We start from the raw sequence: 24,972 nt of genomic DNA, 5'->3' as shown, positions 1-24,972 counted from the left end.
ATGTCCAGGGGTCAACAGCAGCCGTACTTTGCCTCCCCGAACAGAACCAGCTGCCTGTAACCCCGGGCTTCAGGTAAAAGCCTCAAAAAGCACCACATCTGCTGAATGCCTCTGACATTTGTATGATGGTAAAGGTTGGGAAGCACTGGGGAAACTTTGGGCCAGACTCCAAATAAGTGCTCTAAACTGAAGACAACTTCTGTTGCTCGGAGCTATTTTGGGATTACAGCAGAGTCGTTTATATGAACATCCACCCCACCATGCCCCAGCATTACTATTCACTGCTGTTTGTAGTTCTGAGAAACATTTGCACTTGTCACATTTGCTCAGAGTGTAAATTGCATTACGAGAGCACTAATGAGCACAATTTACTCAGTCATTTTGTGTTCCGGATACACAGCACTGTTAGTTGTTGTGCTTACATGGGGAAAACCTCCTGAAGATGCTCCATGGAAATATTTGTTTTACAACTTACCTCCCTCACCATTAAAGTCCCTTCCCTTGAAATATTGCTAAACGTATCTGCATGGGAAGTTTCTAGACCGTGGGTTGTCACCATTCCCAGGTTGTACGGCTCATTGCTTCCAGAAATTCCTGTTGGTCTGAGGACAGAATGGAAAAGCATTAGTGACAGGCATTTCCTTAGCTGTACTAGACAAAAAATCCTCCAATACAGTATTATTTATAGACAGGGCAAGGCTTTGTATCTCACGGGAAGGAAAGCTAGAAAATATATCTACTTAAATGTATGGGGACATTATTTATGTGGCCAGAAACAAAGCATCAGGCTCAGGTTGATGCATTACCCCCACTACTACCAACTCAACCCCTGAAAGACAGGCTGTGTCTGGGAGTACCCAACCCACCAGAGAACAACTCTCACAAACACAGGGTGGGTTTTTGCCACCTGCTTTGAAGACGAGATCAGAAGCTTAATGAGGGCTTGCTTTGGCTTTTCAGGTTACGGGGTCCAAATTCCACATCCCAGCTCCGTTCAGCACACAGGGGCACTACCTAGGGGTAGGGGTCCCACCCCACCAGGCATTGCCTGGGCAGAGCTGAGGGCTCCCTGGGGCACAACGCGACAGTGAAGTGGATGGAGCTTGGAGGAGGTGCGGGCAGGCATACAAATTCTGTTCTGTAGCTTTCCACCATTACGCAGGTGAAAATGTAGCCATAAAACCCATGATTTAGCCTTGAAGTAATGAGAGACAGAGAGGTAGAAAATAATTACAGGTTCCTTGTGTTAAAAAGACCCACTCGGAGAAAGAGATCATCATCCCAAGGCTGTGCCCGCTCTGGCAAGGAATGTACACTGTCATTTTCAGAGAAGATTTCGGGAAACAAGAATAATTCTTCCAGTGACAGGCAGACCTGGTTGTGGTTCTCCTAAAAATCCACTTTACTTGCTGGCGATATACCAGCATTAATGAGGGTGCCTCTGTCACTCAAGCTAATACTGAGAAGCAATCAGGCTTTGGCTTTCTCCTTGCCGAATGGGTTTTTGCCTGGGGCACGTCCTGCCAGCCACCAGGGAAGCAATTCCCCATCTGTGGCTGATACTGAGTGATGCCCCTGAACCGCCTCCTCCTCCAGCCTACCCACACGTGGCCAAGCTGAACTCGGGGCAGATGTGCTCCCAGGCAGGGACACAGTCTGACCCAGCCCTGCTACGCCTTGTGAAACAGCAACCCTGTCTTCCTACAGCAACCACCAGAGAGGCTGGTTTTTACAGTAACATCACAGCAAATTGTCTGGAGAAGCAATTCACAGCGTGGGCTTGATATCAGTCCACTCGAGGGTTTAACTGGCTGTTTGATGCACACCTTCTGTATGGAAACATTGCCAGTCTCCTCCCCGGGACCCAGTCCCCAGAGATACTGGAGTGCTGGGAGGTGCTGACTTTATTTGTATGCTCATATGTCAGGAGAGAGACTGGGTTTTATTCTCAAACGTATTAAATTTTAGGATTGCTTCTGAGTGCATGTCGCAGGTGGTGAGCTCCCACCATGACTTTATTATGTTACATTACGAACAGGGGAGCTGCTTAAATATAATTCAAATAAAACCAAAAGCAAATGACAAAGCACGCCTGGATTACCCCGTCCTGCCTGTGTGCCAGAAAATGTTGACAGCTGTTACGAAGTTGTTGCTGACACACCTGTTTCTTTGCATTTAAGAGTCATACACACTGGTTGTTCTCCATCACTACGAATTCACTCTGTAGCACGTCCTTGCCCGAATGGTCAAACATATGACCAATCGAACAACAGCACACCATACTTCTGCAGCACTTTTCATGCAATGAGCTTGCACCTCCTTCCTATCATTGGCACTTAAACACCACCAAGGAATGCGAAAGTAACATAATTATTCCAGTTTTAGAAAAAAAAAAGAAAACCGAGGAAAAAGAAGTTATGCCAATTCTGAGACCACACAATGAGTGAATGAACAGTTACTGCAGCCCCAAATTCTAGCGGCATGCAGTTTGCAAGTGACCCTGCAAGAAATCCCATGACATGAGCAAAAGCTGGCTTGTCTAGCCCAGAGAAGAGGGATCTTAAGGGAACCATCACAGTCTTCAAATACAGAAAAGGTATCTGCAGAGACGAAAGGCGTAAACTGTCCCTCATTAACCACTTCTCATTAAACTCCTCTTCTGCGAGTAGCCGTAGGCCCCATTCATGCATGTGTGACTGCCCGTCTGACTGCTGCATGTTCATGACCATCTCTCTCCCTGTTGACTTTCCCTGACAAAACTCAAGAGCTCTGGTTTTTCTTCTTCTACTGGGAGGAAGCTCCAACCCTGGAGCTTGGCACTCTGCATGACATGGACCTGGATGTCTCCCTGCTGCTCCTAGCCCTACCAAGTCATGGATGAAGTCAGGTACATCCCCACTGACCAATAATCCACCTCATTTAGCACAAAGAATGAAAATTAAGTCATTAACATGCTAAAAATCCCCTAAAGCCTTCCTGCAACCCCTCTGTGAATTCAGAAGTGCAGGGAGTCAAACCCTGCTACCACACAGAGCCACGAGAAATGCCTCCAGTGAGCTGGTTCAGCAAAACACTGGGAGAGGTGCCTCAGTGAGCTCACTCTGCATGAAGATAGTTGTTTTGTGTATGTTGATGCTACGCTTCCCTCCTTCCTCATCTGCTGAGATATTCAAAAGCCCAATGTCTGATGACCTCTAACGGGGAGACAAATGCACTATTATAGTCTGCTGACTTCTTAGTTTCAACATTTTAGCCTGCACAGTGACTGAGACAAAGACAGAAAGCAATGACAAAAATTCCAGGTTATTATGTGCTAAACCTGGCTCTAACAGTTGGCATGGGTCAGGTTACCAAACGCTGCACTTCATTATGGCTTGATTTGGGACAAGACCAAGCTAAAGAGCAGACAGAGCTTCAACAAACCAGCCCACGGGTCTGTGGGCAGGACCCATGGTGTGAATGAAGTCAGGTATGTCCGCTCTGGCTACAAACCCGCCTCACTTACGAGCAGGAACGGGTCCATTAACTTGGAATACAAGTTCACTGAATGCACGGTTACGTAGTTCAGCTTTCCTCATTAAACATTTCTAATTCTGATCATGAAAAAGACACATCTGAGCAAATTATCCTGTTCAACCACGACACCATTGCCAGTGCCAGCCACTGAACAACGACATGCTTTGGACATGCCCCACACCACAGCTACTGCTCCTCCAGATAAACAAACGATACAGTTTCACGGTTTTCCCTGAAAGAAAGAGTTTCTTACATAAGCCTCGGGATGTCACTGACAGGCACGGTCCCATCATGTGTCTCGTTTTCCCCGTCCTCCTCCTCTTCTTCACTGCTTTCCGACTCCTCGCTGGAGGAAGAGTAGTCTGTCACCTTCTTCAGAGGGCGGTTGGTTTCTTCAATGCGCAGCTCCCTCAATTCTTTGGCTAAGGCCGTCAGATCCTAAAGGGGATGGGGGCAACAAAACAAGAAATCGATGGCTATTATATCTAAAGTGAGGAGAACGTCACACACATCTCTTCAAAAGCCAATGCTAACAGCACGAGCAACGAGAAATAGCTTTACAGAGTCATTACAAACATGAGACAAATGTAAGACAATGTTTGTAGCATGTAGCATTTATTAAACAAAACAAAACTGATTTATGCTCACTGAAAAATCAATAGCCAACCTGTTCTTTTTCTGTTTGGAATGCGTATGTGCATATATATACACACACTTATATGTATATACACGACAAAATTATATTTGTTGGAAAAGGTGAAGTTCAGTCACCATCATAGTAAACTGGAAAACAACATCATTTCAAAGATTGGCTTGGAGAATTTCTCCTGCAGGGTTTTCTCCTCTTTCAAACTTCTCAAAGAGAGCCCAGAATTGTATTTATTCTGTAATAAATGCATTTGGGAAGGAAGCAATGACAGCATCTCCCATGGAGTGGTGCAATCCCCAAGTCAAGAGCTGCTTCAGTGAGGAGTCTCCGCTGTCAGGTGGCTGCCGAGAGGCGGTGAGGAGCACCCAGGAGAGGTGCCTGGCTCACTGCAGCGCCCTGCTCAGCGAGACTTCTGAGTCATTGCTCTGAGTCAGCCACGCAATCGAAAAAATAAAATAAAAATGAAATCGTTAAAAGAAAAAAAAAAATCCCTCAGCGGGAACCATTAAGCACTTTATGTGAAATGTGACAGCCTACAAGCTAGGGGGAAAAAGCCTTGAAACAAGAAAAAGATGGGAGCAGTCCCAAAACCTAGCAATAATTTTTCAGTTTACCATGACTTTGATGAGGCCTTAGACCCGACAGTCATAGAAAATAGACACTGCTATTTAAAAACAAGGAACATTGCAGGCACCGTGTAGAAAATAGACTTTTTGTTATCTTACATGCTTTTATAGCAATGCAGGGGGAAGCAGTAGGGCAAAAAAGCATGAGAGCTCTAATTAGAATGGGTTAGAGTACTCTGTTGCACAAAACATGCACATGACGAACAAAGCATCGCAATTGTCAGTCTTACCATTTCTCCCTATATTAGTGACCGAGGTAGCCATCAGTGCATTCGGTCAGAGATAAAGGATTAGGGAGAAAGAAACTCATTGAAAAATGCTAAATTCCACAATCGTCTTATGGCCACACTCTCTCTTTACTGCACGCCACGCATTTCCAGTTTACCGTTCCAGCAGGGCGATTACGGCAACATTAATTACGGTTGCAAAGTCAGTTCTTAAAATCTATCCCGTCGACACGTGAAGAAAATGATGAAAAATGCTACTGCTGAGATGGAAACCTAGCATATTTTTAGCCACGAATCGGTAATATTTTGCAAGCAATTTGTACTGTGGTTATTGGCTAATCTCAAGGACATAACAAGCTCGTTGTGTCATTCGGATTAGACTCTAAAAAGAAGCACTTGTTGCTTCAAGTGGAGTAATCATTTATCCCCAGTTCCACACAAATCAAACAAAATGCTTTATTGACATTTACATCTGCCCTCAAGCCGCACCGAGTTGGGTCTGCGGAAATGAGGAGCGCTCAGAACCGATCCGTCACATCAACGACACGGCACCGCAGGGGGGTCCCCGCTGCCGGCGCTGTGCCGGCACTGTGCCGGAGCGCCGCACCTTCTGCTCCCAGCTCTGCCCTGACCTGCTCTGGGCACTCATGGCCACGAGGCCCCGGGAACCCAGAGCAGGTTTTGGTCGTTTTAAGAATATTAATTATAAAATTATAAAATTAAGGTGTGCTTCAAAGTCCACTGATGTAGAGACTCCCATGAACGTCAGAAAGCTTTGCAATTGTGACTGCAAATATTAGCATGTGAAAAGAGGCTAGTTAAAAAATTAGGAATAACCTATGCTTCAGAGCAGATGCCCGTGAAAGATATTACATATCCCTCTCCAAATCCAAACGCTCTCTGTAACTCTAAGGAAAGGCTCTTTATCATGATTAAAGAGAGAATGTGGTGCGTACAGAGTTTATTATTATGCCAACATGTTGGGATTGAAATACAGTCAAACCTGCAGGTAGGACAACTAATTAATTAATGCTGTAGCAGTTTCTAGGATATGATTGTCTCTTTTCTTAAGTAAGAATCAGTGAAAATTTCAACAGCTTAACAATGCTCTCTGCTTAGAGTACAAAATATGCTCTCATATATTGAGCACTTCCCTTTGATTTGGATTAAAGCCTTCACCAGTTTAAAAAGGACTTTAAGGGAAGACTGCGTAAGAGCCTCTTAAAATTGCATTTGAACCTGTGGCGTTACAGGACTAGCACAAAATCCTTCCTAGTCAGAGGGATGGACTATGAAAACTACCTCTTTTTTGCACCTTCCGTTGCTAACGTGTTTGAAGGCACGATGTGCATAGAGGCAGCTCTCCCTGCCCATGCAAGGGACGGTGGTGCACCCCAAAAATGTCTGCAAACCACCTCGGGCTGCTCACAAGGCCTGGGCATGGCAGAGCGTGGATTCAGGGATGTCCTCCAGATGTCTCTGCCCAATGCAGAGCTTGCCACTAAACTGAGTGAGATTGCTCGGAGAGAAAGGCTCCAATTCGGCAGCACTGTGACGACTGCAGTGCCTCACACCAAGCCTGCCACTTCTGCGGGGCTGAAAAACATGGGCGTGCTGAAATCCTGCCACCAGGGTGATGAACGACCATATCCTATCAGCCCAACTTGGTCATCGCTAGGAGATAGCCAAATATTTTAAAAATCAGCTTAATTAGTTTTTAATAACTAATTTGGAAGTTATAATAGCAACAGTACTCCCAGACGATATCATCGGATAACTCACGGCTCCTAGTTAAGGCTTTGCCGCAGGACGGTTAATGCTTTGATGCTATCATGTTCCCGGATAATGAGCACTTTGTAGGATTAAACGGCTCGACTGTGTTGCTCTTGGACCAAAAACCATCTGACAACCAGAAAGCACTATGTAGCTCCACACGTGTTTGGAATGTTGTTATTGAAGGTGGCATAATACGTAAGTTAAAAGTATCAGTGCTCTTTAATTATGTTTAATTGCCAAGATGTCTTTAGATTTAATATTTGCTGGAATCAAGTTAGATTGGTTTCCAAAATCACATAGCTCATTTAGCTTGAATTTAGCATGCATGTTGCCTCTCTTCAGACACTGATTTACGTGCTTTTTTCTTAACAAAGCACCTCATTAAACACGAAGCATCGGTCATGTTGTATCCAAAAGAACAACTTAACTAACCAGCACGCTGCCTTTCCCCTTTCCTATCTTCTATTTACTCTTTTTAAAGGAAAGAGCAGGCCGCTGCTACCAGTGCTCTCAAGGGCACCCCTCCACCTCCTACCAGTATTTTTAAACACAAAGAAGAGAACCTCGACATGGTAAAAATGAAGAAAATGCCCCAAACACTGCCCAGGGGCTGGCGAGCACCCTGTGCAGGCGGTACCAGCTTGCTCTGCGTTCAGTCTCGCTGAACGTGGTGGAGGAGAGAGGAGGAGCGAGCTGAGCGAACCCGGCAGGAGCTGGTCCCAGCAAGCAAGGCAGCAATTTGGGGTAGCGAAGTGTGTTGCTGTGTGCAGCCTGGGTAATTATGAATGTCCTTGCCTATCCTGTTTTTAGTAAACACATTCACCTACAGTGGCTGGATACCACCTACGCTGCAGGGAGAGATTCCCAGCTAGTATAAACCAAGGCAGCTCTGCTGGCTGTCTCGATAGAGCTGATGGTCTGCCTTGTAACAATGAATTAATCACTGTATTCACTGCTCTGTTTTCCTCTACTTGCCAAGTGCCCTAAATTGCGTTTCAAATCTAGCTCGATCTGCCCACTGAAATCAATGGGCTCCTGTGGGCTGCAGCTGGGAGCAGAATCTGATGTGCAGTTCAGTCTGTCTGGATCACCTCCGCTGACCCAAGAAAACTCTGCTCTTGGTCTTTCTCTTTAAAAACGTGGAACAACAGTAGCAGGAGTTGCTCTGCGTGTGAATGTTAATGCACATCTTGCCAGGGCCCCCACACGTGGTCTGTCAGTGGGTTTCACGCAGCCCGTGGGCAAGCCGAAGGTACTGCCAGTGCCACTTCCCTCCCCGCAGGCAGGCTCACTGTGCCGAAACACAATCTCCAATCTGACCCGGGATTGCATTATCACCTTTTTCAATGGCAGCGCAAAGAAAACCCAGTTTGATATTAAGCGCTAGCTAGTCAACCTCACATTGGCATGACCCGCTGAGAAAAGATATCACTAACCTCATCTATAGCTTTCTTATAGCTCTGTGGGTAAGGGAAGATTAATCAGCATCAGAGGAAACAGATCAGGACAGGAAAAAGCCAGAGGAAGGGCAAGCAGGTTAGAAATAAAATTAGAATTGTTAGCTCAACGCTGTGGAGTGTAAAGAGAAAACAACATCAACAAAATATTAATACAGATTAAAAAAGAGAAGCAGTGGAAATTCATTTCGTTATTAGGTCGACTCTGCAGTTTTAAAGTACAAGTATCAACAACGTTAAATCAGAAAGAAACACTTCGGATGAGATTTTGTTGGGCCTTTGCTAACAGTAGTAACACATGAGTGTACAGACACCACCACCCAGCTGGTGTGCAGGCTGTGAAGGCTCTCAGGGCTGGTCACCCAGCCTTCCCGACCAGGAGCATCCCTGCGGGCCGCTGCAGGGGCACCATGCAGTACGGAACACAACAATGTGCCACGGGCAAACACCGGGCCCAGTCTAGCAAAGCGCTTAAGCATCTGCTGTATTTGAAATCACAGGCTTAAGTGCTTTCCCCTAGACCTGGGCTCCTGATCAAACTCATGCACTCTCTTAAGCATTCAAACCTCCCACAGGCTCTTGTCATACCGCCACTTCTGAGTCTCTCAGCTGGAGGAGCAGTGGTACTAGCCTCTTTTTTGGGGTCCCCACGGCTGTGCTACTGCACCGGATGGACACCTGGCCAACCCGGCTGGCAACATTCCCGCAGGAAATAATTTAAGACTCACAGCAGGTCGGCTTGGTCGCGTCACATCTCTGTTGTCTTCTTGCTTGATCTTAGGGGGCTCGTGGGAGAGCACGGGTGACCCTTCGGGTTTGACGTTCCCTGGGCAAAAGGGAAACAGAGAGAGGGGGAAATTAAAACTCTGTCAAGGATACGAAGGGTGTGCACCGTCCACAGCCACCTCTGCCAAGCGCGGGTTGGCTTGGGGAAGTGCCTGCTACCAGCACCACTCCCAGCCCCTCGCGATGGGTGGGCAGAGGGAGCTCCATCACCCTCCTGCCCGCACAAGCAATGCCCGTTACAAGCAGGAAGACCCTGGCAAAACTAGAAAAGGATGTCTAGAGCCTGGATGCCTTGCAAATTGGCACTTTGTGTCTAACTAATAAGGTTTCGCTATGTTTTGCTTCTGTTGTCTTGAAAAATCCTCCTGCTGCTCTCTGCCTGGCTGTCACTGCAACAAGTCTCCCTCCATACAGCAAGGGAAGCTACAGCCCAGCCCAGCCTGCTCCCAGCATTCCTGCCTTTCTTCTTTCTACAAAGAAAACAAATTCACTCTGCAAAAAACAGGGCGTGTTATAAATTATAAACTCTGCAGCACCTGACATTGCTAGGACATTATTTGTCACAGGATTCCTCATTAGTAAAAGCAAAAGCAAACAGAAAAAGACAATTGGTGATAAATTACTTTTCCTGACTACCTAAAGAAGTGATTATTTCAACAACAGACATGTCATCTTACAGTCAAGTCATAAAAAATTCAAAGCATGGATGCCACATTTGTTTTAATGTGTTTCAGTTCTGTGAATTTATATTCCCGAGCTGTGACAAAATGCAGATAAACGGGCTGTCTGGGCTTTAGCAGCTCCAGCTGCGATTAAACCAGGGAACAGAAAATCTTGAAGAATGGCTCTGTGATGATAGGAAACAACCCAGCTAGGAGCATAAACTCAGTGTAAACCTGGTTCCCCTTTGAAAGCATTTTTGAGAAAGCTGCTTACAGGCTAATTCATTCCTCTGCTCCCATCTTGTGCTTTGCACAAAAATGAAGATTAAAAAAAAAAAAAAAACACAACAAAACCAGAAAGATACACCCACCCAGGGTGGAAGCACAATCCCAAGAAACTGGCATAGATGTCAGCTTGGGTCAGTGAAGACAGAAAGCTGGTATTCTTGTTTTTCATCCTGCAGCATAACCCCTGTCTCCTTTTGTACACATTACTTGGCACTGCAGTATTTCAGCAGAGCACAGGAGCCGACTGTGCTGCCAGGGGCATGCAGCAGAGCCTTCAGCAGGCTCCAGGCAGAAGGCAGTGCTGGCATCTCTGTTTTCCAGGGGGCAAGTCGGTCACACAAGTACATCAGAAGTGATGAATCCTTTGCTTTATAAAGGGACATCTTACAGCAAAAGCCACCTCACCTCTGACTCTGTTGCGCTCGCTGGAGCCAGCCTGGGAGCCTGGCTGGGAGCCGCCCTGGGAGCTGGGCTGGGAGCTGGGGGTGCTGGAGCTGGAGGAGCTGCCGCTGCTGGTCCTCTGCAGCGGGCTCTCGATGATGGGCTCCGTCCTCCTCAGGTCCGGGTTGCTGCAGGAGCACAAAGAGAACCACCATCAGCTGAGGCCACAGGGGCTTCAGGGCTTTCCCAACTGACGGACAGTTGCACGGTAAGAAGACACCTCTTCTGATGGGGAAGACAGGGCTGAAGTCTTCTCCTCAGAAGCCACTGATCCTGCAAGCCTTACTGAAATCCAGGGGAGCTGAGAGACTATGCAGAATTAGGCATCCAACATCTTCATGGGGCTGGACAACAGCCATGAAGAAAAAATGGCTAGAGCAATTTTATTCTCTTCTTTTGCCAGATTTGGCAAAAATGAAAAGATTCTTTGCTCGGAACTCCCTTTCGGCCTGCAGACGTACAATGCTGGAGTTATCTGAATTAACCACCAATATTCATTATAACATCAGGAAGCTGCAAATTGCTGCTAGCCAGAGAAATATTTATTGTGAAGAACGTATCTCAAATTTGCAACAAGGCTGCAGATTACTTTTGCCACTTATTCACACTTGCCAATTTTCATGGCTTCACTTCAAACTTGCATAAGTTATCCACTTCAGGCATTTTGCTCCTTGATTTCTTTCCCCCCTGTGAACACACAGAAGTCTAGAATAAAAAGCGTCCTTGATACACAAAGAGTGACTAATATCTCTCAGGGTATCAGATGCCCTTAGGAAGCTAATTCTTACTTGGCACTGAGATGACATCAGAAGACATGCTCACGCAGAGTTATGCAACTTGTTTTTCTATAGTATTCCTGTTAAGTGATCTTATAATTCAAAGTCCTGTTAAAGATGTATAGAAAATGTTCTCCAGCAAGCCTAATTAGGACCACGTGTACATAAAGATCACACTGTATTGCTGCCACAATGCATAATGCCTTTGCAATCAGAGGCACCGAACGTTAAGGTCAAGGTGTGTGCTGTGTGCACAGTGCATCACTCAGACCTGTTCAGAGAATGACCAGAATGGGGCAAATTTGTGCAATGCCCCGTTGCCATTACTGGGTTGTTGGCAAAATTGTTTGGACGTTGTCTGGCATTAATATTATATAAAATCACTACCTAGTGTTATCTTCCATTGACACAGGCAGGTACTAAAATGATTAGAGCAAGGCAGTAGCGATCCGTGCCTGGAAATATCCCCCCAGTTGTTCCAATTGGGTAACATATAAAGAATATTTTTAATACATTTACATTTGTGCATGGGAGGAATTAAGCGCAAATAGAAGAGGTATTTTAAAAAGAAAATTGGAGAAATGGTACATTAGTGTGAGAGAAATGAAATGTGAAATCATTTCACCGACTACTTAGTTTAATGGAGAGGGCAGCATCCTAATCATTTTCAATTTTCATCAAACTGAAGGCTTCCAGCTCATGCTGTACAGCTGACGTGTCCTTCGCTAAATTAACTCATGAAAAAATGTATTTTAAAACTTTGGCAACTAATGTATTTACCTGTACTGACTAGGACTGGGAGATTGAGGGAAACATTAGGTGACCTTCAGCTTGAATCCCGCAGTCTCGCGCTATCCCTTTTACTTTCAATACCATTACATACTAGGACTATGCAGGCCAGTATCACGCCACATTTTAAATTGTCCTTCAGGCTGCAGCTAATTAAAAGAACAACATTTTCAAGAATTCAAAATGCTTCAGCCTTGAGCAATAGATGATGAACAAAAATCCGTGACATGAATGTTTTTTTCTTTATTTTAAGAAAAGAACAACAAAAAAGATGCTTTCTCCTTCTGTTAGCCCTGCCAGCTACTTTAAGTTGATGCCTGCTGTACCCAAGTTTGCTGAGGCACAATGTGGGTTTTGAGCTGGAAAGAAAGACATATGCTGAGAACTGGTTACAGTGAACAGCATATGGCAACAGCCATCCCCGTGTCTGCTTCCTGACCTCACCCTAACAGGACAAGACAGGAAGAAGAAATCAAAGAGCTCCATCACGCAAGGCTACATGCAACACGTTTATCCTGAGATTCTCCTGTTTGATGTTTAGAGATTTGCCTACACCACTTTGCAAATCACAGACAAGCTCTTGCATGACTAAGCCATGTTTTTTCAATCCCATTCTGAGCAGAGCCTCTTAACTTCCCTGCTCATTTTCAACATGTCAGGGACAGCTCTGCCACGGGCTTCCCTAACGCACAGGGAAGAGGTCAGGCTGCTGCTGCAGTGCAGCATCCTGCCTCAAACTGTGAGTGTGACCCCAGGGAATGCACTCACACACAAAAACATACCTGAGCTAAACCTGGTGATGGTAAGAGGAAGAGGGGAAGAAACTACAGTGTCATTACTTCTCTCTCATTCCCAGTCACATTTTAACATCACTAGCATGGGAAATGGGAAAGGCCTTGGTCCCAGGAGGCCAAAAGGAATTTAGTCCTTGATCTACACCTAGGGAAGAACTGGCTCTCACCAAGCTGTACCAGTGCCTGTCCCCCTGCACACTCCTTGGAAAATTTTCCTATCTGGAAAAGCTGAGTAGGAGGAAGTTTGTGGTACATACCACTGAGATCTCCCCACTAGCTTACAACTGCACAAGTCTCTTTACAAGCAAAAGGTGATTTCTGGAGAGCCCGGACCTGCTTTCACTGAAGAGAATGGCCAAATTCCTGTTTGACCCCACAGCAACAGACACAGCATCCAGCTACAAACCCTACAACGCCTAGGAACGTCTTAAGGCCAGCTCAAAGGGAGCGATATCTCTGGGACTCCAAGCACTCACAGACTCTGGTGCTGACACAAAATACTAATGAATGCAAACCCAGCTCTCCACGGCTACAACAAAAGCATTGCAGAACTCTTGTTTTACACTAGCTGGCAAAGGGAAAGCTGAAACCCAGCCATGCTGCAGGCACCCTACCAGCCCAGTGGGACCTGCTCAGGCTCCCGGCCAGGTGATGCCAGGAGGAACACGGGCAGTTTTATGCCAGGATCACTGTTGCCCGCCACACGTGGTGTTCCTACCTTGCCCGGATGGGCTGCGAGCCCAGCCTGGGTCCCAGGGCGCTGCCGTTGCCCGGGGAGTTCTTCCTCGCCAGCGCCGGGGATATGGAAGTGGTTCGTTGAGGCACCTGGAAGGAACGGAGACGTTCACCATCACCCACACATCTGAGAGACCGGCCTTTGGCAGTTCCATAAGCTCTGATTTATAACCGATTTCCCGCTGAGAGATGCAATGTTTATGGCAATTATAAAATACCAAGCTCTCGGCTTTGACAAGGCACAGGCTGAGCCAGAAGGGAGCAATGAGCACCGCAGCCCTGCTGCCCCCCGTCAACTGACTTCTCTAAATGTTGAACATACGTGTGCACACCTAACAAAACCCAGAAATGGCACTTTTAAGGTAAAACTCAGAACGAAGTGCATCTCAGAAGCCATGGTGGAGGTTTTAGAGTCTCTAGTTCAGACATGACACACACCATCAGAGAGAAAGTGTTGGCTGCTGGACAAACAAGAGGATTGGTAGCAGAAAGGTCCAAACGGAGCCACCTGAGGCTCTCATTCAAACCATGTAACCTGTTTTGAGCTGAGCCAAGCCTGCTGGTTGCCAGATGCTCCAGGCAGGACAGCTCACAGCAAATGAACCTTCCAGAAACCCAAACCACAGCCTACATTTGCTACAGCATGTAAACCCAGGCACATGGGGCCAGGCCACCAATCCCCACGCCTGGAAGCTCAGACATCGCTGCAGCACCACGTGGAAAATCAGCCAGCACCGGAGGCTGGCGTGGGAGGCACGGCGATACTCACCGTGCAACACCAGCCATCAACGAGGCCAAGGGCTCGGCAAAAAGGATTAGGCATTTTTTTGGAGGACAGACACACAGTAACGTTAGACAAGGTTAAAAGGTTTAGGGAGAGAGGAGCTTTGTATTGTGCAGCACAGCCAGCTGCAGTTGATCTCACTAAAAAGCCGTCTCCCCTCTGGGCAGGTTACTCGGCAGTCAGGACCCCCGCAGTTTCCGTTACCTTCCTCTGAAGCATCCAGTCCCAAACACTGGCAGAAACAAGACCCCAGACCACAGAGAAAGCTGGCCCCATCTCACACGGCAATCCTTTTGTTCCCGGTTAGAAACGCATCGACGTTGTTTCAGTCAGTAAAACGTGAAGTCAGACTCCTCGTGTGCACGACTGCCAACACGCCAGCCCTAAGCGTGAAACACCCTTCGAGGTGGGGACCTTCCCACAGCCCGTACCTTCCTCAGCTCAGGGGGAAATTCCGTGTGGTGTCAGAAACACCCTCCTCGCAAGGACCAGGTGCTGCGGTCCCACTCACTAGCACATTACTTTTAATTAGAAGAGATGCCGTTCTTGGAAGACTCAGTGCAAAAGCAGCACCACACACTGCTGTTTTCGATCTAGCCAGTCTTAAACTGCAAGAGACTTTTCAAAATTAGGTTAAAGACCTCAGCCACCCTTCTGCACTACTGAGGAGCAAAGCATGCAAACAACTCCTGGAGCTGTCAGCTTGCTTCTCTGAGCTCAGCACTGATGCACCTTAACCCTTGGTGGCAGACAGAATGGGAATATCACTACCATCAAGCGACACACCACAATGGGTCCCCTGCACAGAGAGGCTTACCTGGTAGCTGGTATTTTTCTCTTAAAAAATGCAAGCTGCTTGCTTGTTAACGCACAGAAAAACTGCCTCTCAATCGCAGACAAATATTATCTGCCTCACTGTAACTAATCAATTTGTAATAATTTTTGTCTCTCGAAAAATCCTCCCAGGCTGAGAGCTGATTAACTATGAGGGGCATTTTAATGGCGAAGTTATAATTCATCCAAACTGGAGGTGTATAAACAATGCAATTGAAATACTGGTCCAGGAGAGTCTTAATTAAAGAGGTACTGCCAGATGCTGCCATAATGTCAATGAAGGTATAGAGCTGCTGGAGCCCTTACAAGTCTTCCATCAAATATTGATTGCAACTGGAGGCACGAAACTGAACTAAAAGAACACGTCTTATTATGACAAATTTTATGTTCCTATAATTCTATTTAAACAGAAGGTTGTTTTTTTTTTTTTCCTAAGGAAAGGAGAAATTGATTTGTTTTGGCCTCTGTCCGGCCTCGAGAACCTTCTTTGCTGGAGGGCAACACTGTTTTGCAGCGCTGCGCATGCACCCAGAAGCTGCTCCCAGGGTTGGTACTCGCCATGGAGCCATGGGGACACGCTTGGCCAGAGGTGCTGAGCGCAGAGCAGGAGGAGAGAAGCAAAGAGGACCGGTGTCGGCCCCGTCCTACGGGGACCAGCTCTGGGGTTGCCTCTTTGACGTGCTGAAAGCGAGGAGCGATAGTGTTACCTTTGGTGGAATGTCTTCCTCCTGCCGTAACCAAGAACTTCGGTCAAACTTTTCAATGCGAGGGGGCAGAGGAGGGTTTTCTGATGTGGGGTCCGAGTTCTGCCTTGGCATCTCAGTGCGGTGAGAGGTCACCGTCAGAGCCTCCTGAAACCCAGCCATCCCCTTTGCAGGCTGTTCATGCAGTGACTGAGACCCAGACAAGGAGCTTCCTTGGGATTTCACAGTGACCAGATGTGGAATCTAAGCACCAAGTCAAAACAGAACTATCAGTACAAAATGGAAAAAAGTGAATCAAAAAAAATTTTAAAAATTTGATTTTTAGAAAAAAAAACTGATTAGCACTTTGGATGCATTAAAAGCCCCCTTGTTTTGAGATCAGCACTGCCTTGGTTTCAGGAACTTCTGACTTGTATCACTTCAATGCAAGATCGATTAAAAATCATGCTCACACAGCTCAGAACTTTAAAATCAAGCAATGCCGCAGTCAGAGCCACGTTTCAAGTTCTGACCATCTCTACACAGGCACTGTGATATGGCATTTACTCACAGCAACACCGAAGGAGTGAGGGCAGGGTGCCCCCTGGCCAGCTCACGCACGCACCCCGTGCACCCGAGGCTGTGCCCGCCATGCGCTCAATGTCAAGCTCCTATACCTGTAACTCTACGGTTGTGCTGATGATGTTTGGCATGGAATTTCCTTGTTAAAAATAATAATTAAAAAAAAGAAACAATAATAAATAATAATTAAAAAAAATCTTCAGCAATTCTGAGGCATAGATGGCTTAAAAAAATATCTTGAAGCATGAGTTTCTACAGGTCTAGGAACCCTTAGATCAGTTCTACAGATCTAAGGCTTATGAGTGAAAGGAATGCTGACATTTCCTTTGGACAATCTGAAAAATCCACAAAATTGGAGTTCATGAAATCAGAGCTTCTTCTGAGAACCCTACAGTGACTCTCTCCTTGATACAGCAGTTGTAATTTTTACTTCAGAGAAGACATTACATTTCTACGTATATTTCTATTTATACGTGGGCGTGCATACACGTATATATTTACATGCCTGAGTTTCAAGCAGCTTTTTCATTAGTATTTTATTGTCAAACAAAAGCCTTTATAGCTGTTGACAATATAGGTCACCAAAAAGGCTGTTGAAAAAAAAATTCAGACTTAAAAAGGAATCAGGAAATGTTTGGTCCATCAGAGACATTACTGCGATGTCTGTGAAGTGGGGTTTTATCCACTTCCCAATGGCTATGATGCACACACAGTGCACATACATTGGGAAAAAAGAGCTGTAAGGGCTCTCCAGTAGGTATTTTGTTTAAAGTTGGTGTTGTCCTGCTCACCTACAGGGGCACATACCACATGTGGATGGCACTTAATGGACACATTTTCCTACAGAAAGCCCACCTGGATGTGGAGCAAAGGCTCTGTACTTCCTGAAATGCCTGCTTGAGTCTGCAGATCTGCAGGAGCACTTCCAGTGGCTGACCCAGAGCCAGCACTGATGCTCCAAAAACATTCTGTGGAAGCCTACTTACAGACCTTGTGACTGGGGGTCACTTTTAAATAACGATTCCCCTCCTCTGTGACGGTCATGGTGATCTATGCCTTTTCCAGATGTGTTTGTGACTGATGTTAACTCAATGGAAAACCAAAACAAAACCTTGAATTAAAGTGACAAAGAAAGCAAAACCTCTTTCTGATGATCCCCAGCATCAAAGTGTCCCAGGTCTTTTGTCCCAGACACTGGGGTTTTAGTCCTTTAATAAAACAGATCCTAAGAGGAAGAGAGCGACTGCTGCACTGGACCAGACCAGCAGTTCCTCTCGGTCCTCCAGCTTGTTTCTGGCAGTAACTAGTACCTGATGCTTCAAAGGAAGGTATAAACCAGCATGATGTTTCTAACACATGGAGGTGATAGGAGGAACCCACTCATGAATGTAGATGCTGCTCTTACAGATATGCTTAAGGCTGAGAAACCACGGAGCAAGACACTATTTTAATCCAATGCTTTTCCTTTTACCTGTCCAGCAACCCCAGCATCCTGGGTGCTGTGCGGACGCCTGCTGGGGGAAGCACCATTACCTGTGGGTCCACGGGTCTGAGCAGGGGTGGGGTCCGGGCTGGCTGCACGCTGCTAATACTAAAGGACTCTGATCGAGGAGGCAGGTTGGGGTCAGAAATCCTGTTGGCCACCTTGTGTGGCATCGCCGGGGAGCTCTGACGGTTGAGTCGGGAGCGTTCCTCCACCTGTGGCACGAGAGGAGGAGAGTGGGTCACCCTGCAGAGCCACCCGCCCTCGCTTCCAGGGAGAGGATGCTTTCCTGCTTATTTGCTGAATTCTGGTTTCATGGTTTATATGAAAACCCCAGCTTTGATTTGAACAGCATGGCTGTACAGGGTACTGCGAGTTTTGAACGGGCACAAGAGGGGTCCCTGCAGCCCTGCCACATTCACCAGAAGCTGAACGCAGCTCAGCTTCCAGAGACCTCTGCTGTAAGCAAACAATACCATTAGGAAACCTAAAAGGAACCTCCAGCTTCTAAAGGATAAGAAAGCCCCGTAAAGAGACATTTCTAATTGAAAACCAAGGTATGCAAACATACAGGGAGCTCTATTCTCTTCAGATATTTCAGGGTGTTGTATGACTAGGGAATCCTCGTTACCCAGCATTGTGCAATAAATGCGTTTTAAAGACTCCAGCAGGACTACTTGTATTTTTTAAGTGCATAATTCATTTCAGAATATGAAATGGAAAAATAAAGCTCCAAGAAAAGGCAGCATGCCTCAGAGAGGTGTTTCTAGGAGATCATTTTAGAGAAGAAGCTCTTGCTTCTTCACAAATGTGTCTTTAAGCAAGGGGACCCTTTTCCCTCACCACCATAAACACCACAAGGAGTGCTTTTGTTTGATCTGAATAAAAGAATAAACATGGCAGCCAGGAAATGGCTGCCTTTGATCTAGATTTAGTGAGTCTGGCATCTTGTCATGTACAGAAGGAAAAAAACAACCCTCTATTACTGATACAGAAATAAAAACAAAGCCCACTGCTTTCAGTTAATCTTGATGGAAATTGAGTGGTTTCAGGTAGCCCAGATATACACGCAATCTGGGCACCACTGCAATTAGACTGTATGCATTGGTATTCACACAGCATACACTATGCAGAATTTTTTGATATCTCAACTAGAAATCTGACATATATTTTCATTTACATGTCATTAATGTGTTAAATACCCTTAGCAGGTCTTAGTTCTCCTAGTTACAATGTCATGCTGAAAAGCAAGCCATGAAACAAGTTAGCTTGGGAAGAATCACAGCTCATTGTTAAGTAAGTATTCATGAAACAAAAGAGCCATTATATTAATAAAAATGAATCTTCTCCTCTATCGGATGCCAAGCAGGAGTCAGAGAAAAATTTAGGTAAGAGATTTGTGTTATGGACTCTTTCTTTTCTAGCCCACTGTGACCAGCTGGGCGACTCTGTGTACCAAGAGGACTTCATAGCTTCCCCCGGGCACTGCCCACTGGCAGTCAGAGGCTGTGCAGAACTCAGTTCAGATGCCCACAGGAGTGGATGCAAGGACAAGCAGAAGATCAAGGTGGGAAGGAGAACTCCCTATGAACAAGGAAGCAGCTGCATGAACGCTAGGTTGCAGGCTCGGTCCAGTAATCTGCTTATCAGCCCAGCCTTGGCACGGACACCAGCAGCCAAAGATGATGCCACTGACAAGGAGCAGGAGCTCCCTGGCAGGCTGCCAGGCCATAATGCGCGGCTGATTACGGAGGACTTCAAAGCCTGCGTCGGGGAGGCATCAGGAGAGTAATGAAATGGGGATGTCTGCATACTGTGAAGGAGACAGGCACTTGGTTTTCCCACTGCCAGCATCTCCTCGCTAGCACTTGGTTTCACCAGCACAGCAGACGATGCTCTTGGGACTCTCCGGTTGTGCTTCATGGAGCTTTACCAATTTCACCATTAAGCAGAGAGGGGAAAGAGCAACACTGTGCAGCGCAGAGCTCTGTAGGAATCCATCACTCCAGCCCCAGCCATCTCGTGTATAACTCAAGATTCCCCTCAAATGGAAAACATCCCTAGCAGCTCTTGCGCAGGTCCCAGTGGAAAGCTGCTAACGTTTTAACACATAACTTCAAAGCAAAAGAATTATAAAAGCCACGGGGACTGATGAAGGAGCTCACGTGTGCTGGCTGCTGCAGGGAACAGCCCGGCCTGTGAGGCACTGCCGAGCCCCCAGAGTGCTTTCCTGTGCTGCAGGGAACGTGTCCCCCCGCTGCTCCTTTACACATGGCCATGCATGGCACGTATCTGCCCCAAACTGTCCTTCAGCTGAACGAGCTGCCAGTACTTTGTCACTGAGAAGCTGGGCCTGGTTATCTGCATCGCTTTGATCAGCAAATGCTGGTCCGCAACAGAAGAGGCAGTAATGGAGAGAGCTGCTAAATATAGTACCGCTTACAGTGCTAACGCGATGTCCCTGGCTGGATCAGAGGGTCCCAACACGATGTCTGGAATGGCACAGCTAGTCCTTCATTATGAGAAGGGATTCATGTGGGTAAACAGACCGGACCTGGGGCAGCACTCAAGCTACACCCCAAGTTAACTTGCAGTGGGTAAGCCTTCCCACTCACAAGAAGGGACAGCAGATGAGGATGCGCATCCACACATGTTGGCGGGGACTATTTTGATCAGACTGTTTTGTGTGGCATAAAAAGAGAAACCCTAGAATGTGCTCCTGGGAAGCTCCGAATGATGAGCTGCAGCCCAGCCCCTAACCCAGAGCTCTGCCTTCATTAACGGGCCAGTCCCTTAACGAGGATATGCTGAGGCACAACGGCAATGTGAGTAGCCACAGTGTCACCTTCATGCTTCATCCCATGTCTGCAGGGTCTTGGAGTCATCAAAGCCAAGTTCACGTGAAGACCCGTGAGGTGGATAAATAAGTTTATAAAAGAGAAGTATGAAAAATGGAGAGGGTCAGAGCAGAAGGAGAGCTCGGATTTGGTGATCAAGCAAAGTAGCTAAATTGTGCTAAAAATGGGACCGTGTGAAGTAGATAAAGCAGGGTATGGAGGAGAGAGGAGTAGTGTGGGGGAGTTCCCAAGGGTGCTTTGTCAAGTACATCAAACTACTGCTCCCAAGAGCATAAAGATGGCACAATCATTTCTTTGAACGTTTTGTTAGAAACTGGACAGAATGGCACAGGTGAACAATAAATGGTTTGGACAGCTAATCGGCGGAGGCTGGAGACGTTCCAGAACAACAGGAAGCCTTGTCTTTCCTAGGATTTCAGCAAAGGGTAGGAGGCTACCTTCTGACACTCTTATTTGCATTGTACAGTTCCCAACGCCCCTCTTCAAGTGGTACATCAAAAAAAGACAACTCTGCCACAGAATAAAAGAAGAGGGCCTTTGTGTTTGAAATTGAAAGCCAAACCCAGCACTTTGCTCCTTCATCCTAAATAAAGAATAAGATTCCTTTTTATAAATCTTTGTTATAGTTTCAATGACAGTGCCAGAGGTACTTCAGCAATGTTCTAGATGATTTATTTAAAACTAAGCAATGAAAGGCAGAGTTTACTCCCTTTTGCCTGCCTGCTACTCACTCTTAACGCTACTGCAGATACACGAGAGACCCAGTTTTACAAAAAGCCGTACAGGCACCACCCAGGTGGAAGCCTCTCCTACCAGAGGCAGCTCAGTGCTGTGTTGTGTGGCACATCTGGCCTCAGGCAGGAACATCTTGTCCACCAACCAAGCCTCTTCTTCCACATGAAAGGCTGGAGAATGATCCCGCAGCTCTGTGGAAATATGTTTGGTTGCCACCAAAAGACTCTGAAGACTAAATCAGAAGGGAATGAAGGAGGAACCAAAGGGAGAATAAAGAGGTGCTAAGAGTTTACCGCCTCTGCCAGGACCAAAGGGTTCCCAACACTTGGCAGCAGAGCAGTGGTCCTGCCCAGTAAGAAGAATGGGCGGGTTATTAAATGATCTTTTGGCCCAGGAGTAGGGTTACAAAATTAAACCGACTAAACCCAAAGAACTTCAGAAAAATTAATAACAAGAGTGGGCACCAGTCTTACTGGAACCACCACAAAGAGATTAAGGACAAAGAAAGTGTTTTCAACATGATCCTGAAACCACACTGCAGACAATGCACATCTTCATCTTTTCAAGACTATTCAGTCAGGCAATAATTAATATTCAAGATCTCACAATTGTTATAACAATTCTTTCTTTTTGTTGGGGAGAAAAAGAGAATCAGCAGTGTGGCTTGCACTCCTGAAAATCATGAAAGAAAAGCAATCCCTATAGATAAAAAGTCCTTGGCATGGGAGAAAAAGATGCCTGGTCCCTGTTTGATTATGGAAAGCTGAATTAGCACTCAGCAAGGAACCCCTGCACAACTACCTCTCCGCATTGGCAGGCAGCTGCCCCCTCTGCGGCAAGCAGAGCAAGGACAGGAATTTCCTGGGCTCCTTCTTGGCATGTCCATAAGTACCCTGCTATGGCTGAATCTCTCCAGGAGACTTCCCCTCCTTGCAAGCCCTCATGGAAACACACGCACCACCGTGCTCCTTGCTCTTGCCTACCTCCTTGGCCCATGCTGGTTTCTCACTGGCATTTATCCCTTCTTTGTAATGGTAGAGTGGTTTCTTCTCCGCTGGCCTCTGGTCCTGCCGCTGCTGCTGCTGCTGCTGCTGCAGGGACACCAGGTAGTCCCGCTCCTGCTGGAGCTGCCGCTGCAGCCGCTCCGCTTGCCGCTGCTCCTCCAGCTGCTTGCGCTTATACTCCTACCCAGAAGAAAGCACAGTGACACGGGTGCACGGTGCCTGGCGAGCATGTAAACGCAGGACAGCAAACCGCAGGTTTATCTGCTGGGATGGAAAATTGGGCCCAAGTATCTGACAAGCTGTTTTCTGGTAAAGCTCATTAATTCTAAAGACTCTGGAGACTAAGCTGTAAAGCATCCCAGAGGAGAGGCAGCTGGGAGGACGTAGCCAACAAATTCAGAGCTTTAATCCCAGCTCTGGCACTTTGCAGCTGGTAGATTTCTGTCTCCATTTTCCACATAGGAATGGAGGGTGGTAGCGCTGCCTCACCAGAAAAACAACTTGCTGATGGCTCAGACATCTGCACAAAAACCTGTGCAAGCCGTTGCCACAGAGCAGCCATGCAGGGGAAGAGCTCACCAAGCAGCCCAGCCTGCTCTGAGGCCTGGGGAACCTCCTGCCCTTCCTTTGTGGGAGGGTGGCAGGGACACGCTTTGCGAATGTGGCCACCGAAGTCCCTTGGTGGCTGTGGTGCTCCCCAGGAAAGGTGGGAGGCACCTTGGGGTTTTTGGCTTTTGAGAGTCTGCAGATGAGGCACGTGGAAATTTGGTCTGCAGAGGGACATCACTGCTAAGCTGCCGGGGGAGACTTCAAATCCACGTCTGAACCAGAAGGTCAGCATTGACATCCCTCGGCCAGGGCCAAACAGAAGCCAATTAGATAAAATAATGTTCTCACGGGGCTTGTAAGTTGCTATTGATTTCACCCAGATTTTTCTGGATGAGAAGAACAAAGGATCAATGCAATGAGGTACCAAACACCATCAGTTCATGTAAAACTCAGCCAAAGCCCAGTTTGTGGAGCACTTTGTAGGGTTAATTTGTTGTTTGTGGCAACGGCTGCAGAGCAGAGCCAACTGTATGATCTCCCTGAATCCCTGTGGCTCTGTGAGGTTTAATTACTAAATCACTAACACTTTTTGAAAGGGCCTGTTTAAAAAGCAAGGGCTTGTGTGAGGGTTTTGCTTTTCCCTAAATAAATTCAATAGGAAGAGAGACAAATAATAATCCCTGTGGATTAAAAGAAAACACAGTGAGAGTAACAGCTAGCAGAATTAAAAAAACGATCATTCAGAAAATAATTAAATTAAAAAAAAAAACAACTAAATAGAAAGCATCTAGAATGCAAACAGCATAAGCATTCCTGTGAGGGAATTAAAACACAAACCTTCACGCAAACCATTAAAACCCGCATCGCGGCACGGGTTTGCCCGGCCATTGCAGCTCCATCCCACTCCAGCATGCTGCGAACAGCCACAGAAGTGGCATGGCAATGAACAGGGACGGACCGTGGCCTCTAATGGAGGCCGAAGCACACCGCTGCCGCAGGCACGGGCACACGGGGAGGCGTGCATGGCACGGGGACGCGGGGGCTTGGCATGCTGGCGGCAGGGCTGGGGTGGCAGCAGCGTCCCTGTCGCAGCCCACTGGCACACACGAGCCATCTGCCATTTGGCATGGCAGGAGGCATGCGGGGGGCACGGGCGCATGCGGGCGGGAAGCAGCAAGTGAGGACAGGGCCTCCCATTTACCAGAAGTAGCGCTTGCTCCTGCAACAACTGCTGCTGCAGGATCTCTAACTGTCTCTGCTCCTCCTCTAACTGTCGCCTGATGTACTCCTGGAGGCATGGCAGCAAGGATCAAAGGAAAAAGAGAGAGAAGGTGAAAGAGACAGTGTTTCTCAAGAGGAAGAGCCTGTCGGGGGCACGAGGTGGGCACCCAGATCCATCCCACCCGGGAGCTGACACTGATCCATCAGCCCGGGCACCCTCCAACCCTGCCCGAAGAGCCCAGGGCGTCCACCGCTCTACAAGGGGCTTCTGAGGGAAAAGAGCTAAAACTGCTGGGAAACAGCAAACATTAACTGGGAGCAGCACGGAACCCCACCCCAGGGACGGGAGGAAGGGAAAAACCTGCATCGAGTGCCTCCAACCTGCGGGCAACAAGTGGATCCACACAGAAATCAATTAGGACAGTGGGAAGCGACACACGCAGCGCTGACAATTAAGCAATTTACTCTCAAGTGGTGAAAGCGGCAAAGAAATATAAGTGCTTATGAGAAGATGGGCCTTTTATCTTATTAGACTGAGAGGTGTGCACGTTGAGGCCGACGGCCCCGGGTCGCCGCATTACCTGCTCGTGCTCCGCGCGCCGCCGCTCCTCCTCCCGCCGCATCTGCTCCTCGTAGTGCCGCCGCTGCTCCCGCTCCTGCTGCTTGCGCAGCTCCTTCTCTCGCCTCTGCTGCTGCAGGGGGGACAGGCACAGGTCA

The 24,972-nt window shown here is 47.1% G+C and overlaps 1 protein-coding gene across 5 annotated transcripts in view; it reads right to left on the bottom strand.

Annotated features, from left to right (window-relative positions):
- TNIK (TRAF2 and NCK interacting kinase) overlaps window positions 1-24,972 on the bottom strand; it is a 156,934-nt gene that overhangs the window by 15,737 nt on the left and 116,225 nt on the right. For 3 of the 5 annotated variants that reach the window (XM_067001986.1, XM_067001987.1, XM_013174722.3), the window contains exons 13-22: window positions 24,837-24,947; window positions 24,236-24,322; window positions 22,465-22,665; window positions 17,939-18,103; window positions 15,848-16,087; window positions 13,506-13,612; window positions 10,393-10,556; window positions 8,980-9,077; window positions 3,770-3,954; window positions 476-602 (exon numbers count right to left, since the gene is read on the bottom strand). In XM_067001986.1, coding sequence (XP_066858087.1) covers window positions 476-602; window positions 3,770-3,954; window positions 8,980-9,077; window positions 10,393-10,556; window positions 13,506-13,612; window positions 15,848-16,087; window positions 17,939-18,103; window positions 22,465-22,665; window positions 24,236-24,322; window positions 24,837-24,947 — 1,485 coding nt within the window. The remainder of the gene's footprint in view (window positions 1-475; window positions 603-3,769; window positions 3,955-8,979; window positions 9,078-10,392; window positions 10,557-13,505; window positions 13,613-15,847; window positions 16,088-17,938; window positions 18,104-22,464; window positions 22,666-24,235; window positions 24,323-24,836; window positions 24,948-24,972) is intronic. The other 2 variants (XM_013174723.3, XM_067001988.1) reach the window with 2 other exon arrangements.

This window comes from Anser cygnoides, chromosome 9, assembly GCF_040182565.1.
Source record: "Anser cygnoides isolate HZ-2024a breed goose chromosome 9, Taihu_goose_T2T_genome, whole genome shotgun sequence".
In the NCBI taxonomy this organism is placed as follows: Eukaryota; Metazoa; Chordata; class Aves; order Anseriformes; family Anatidae; genus Anser; species Anser cygnoides.
This window is presented reverse-complemented; position numbering and strand designations above follow the sequence as displayed.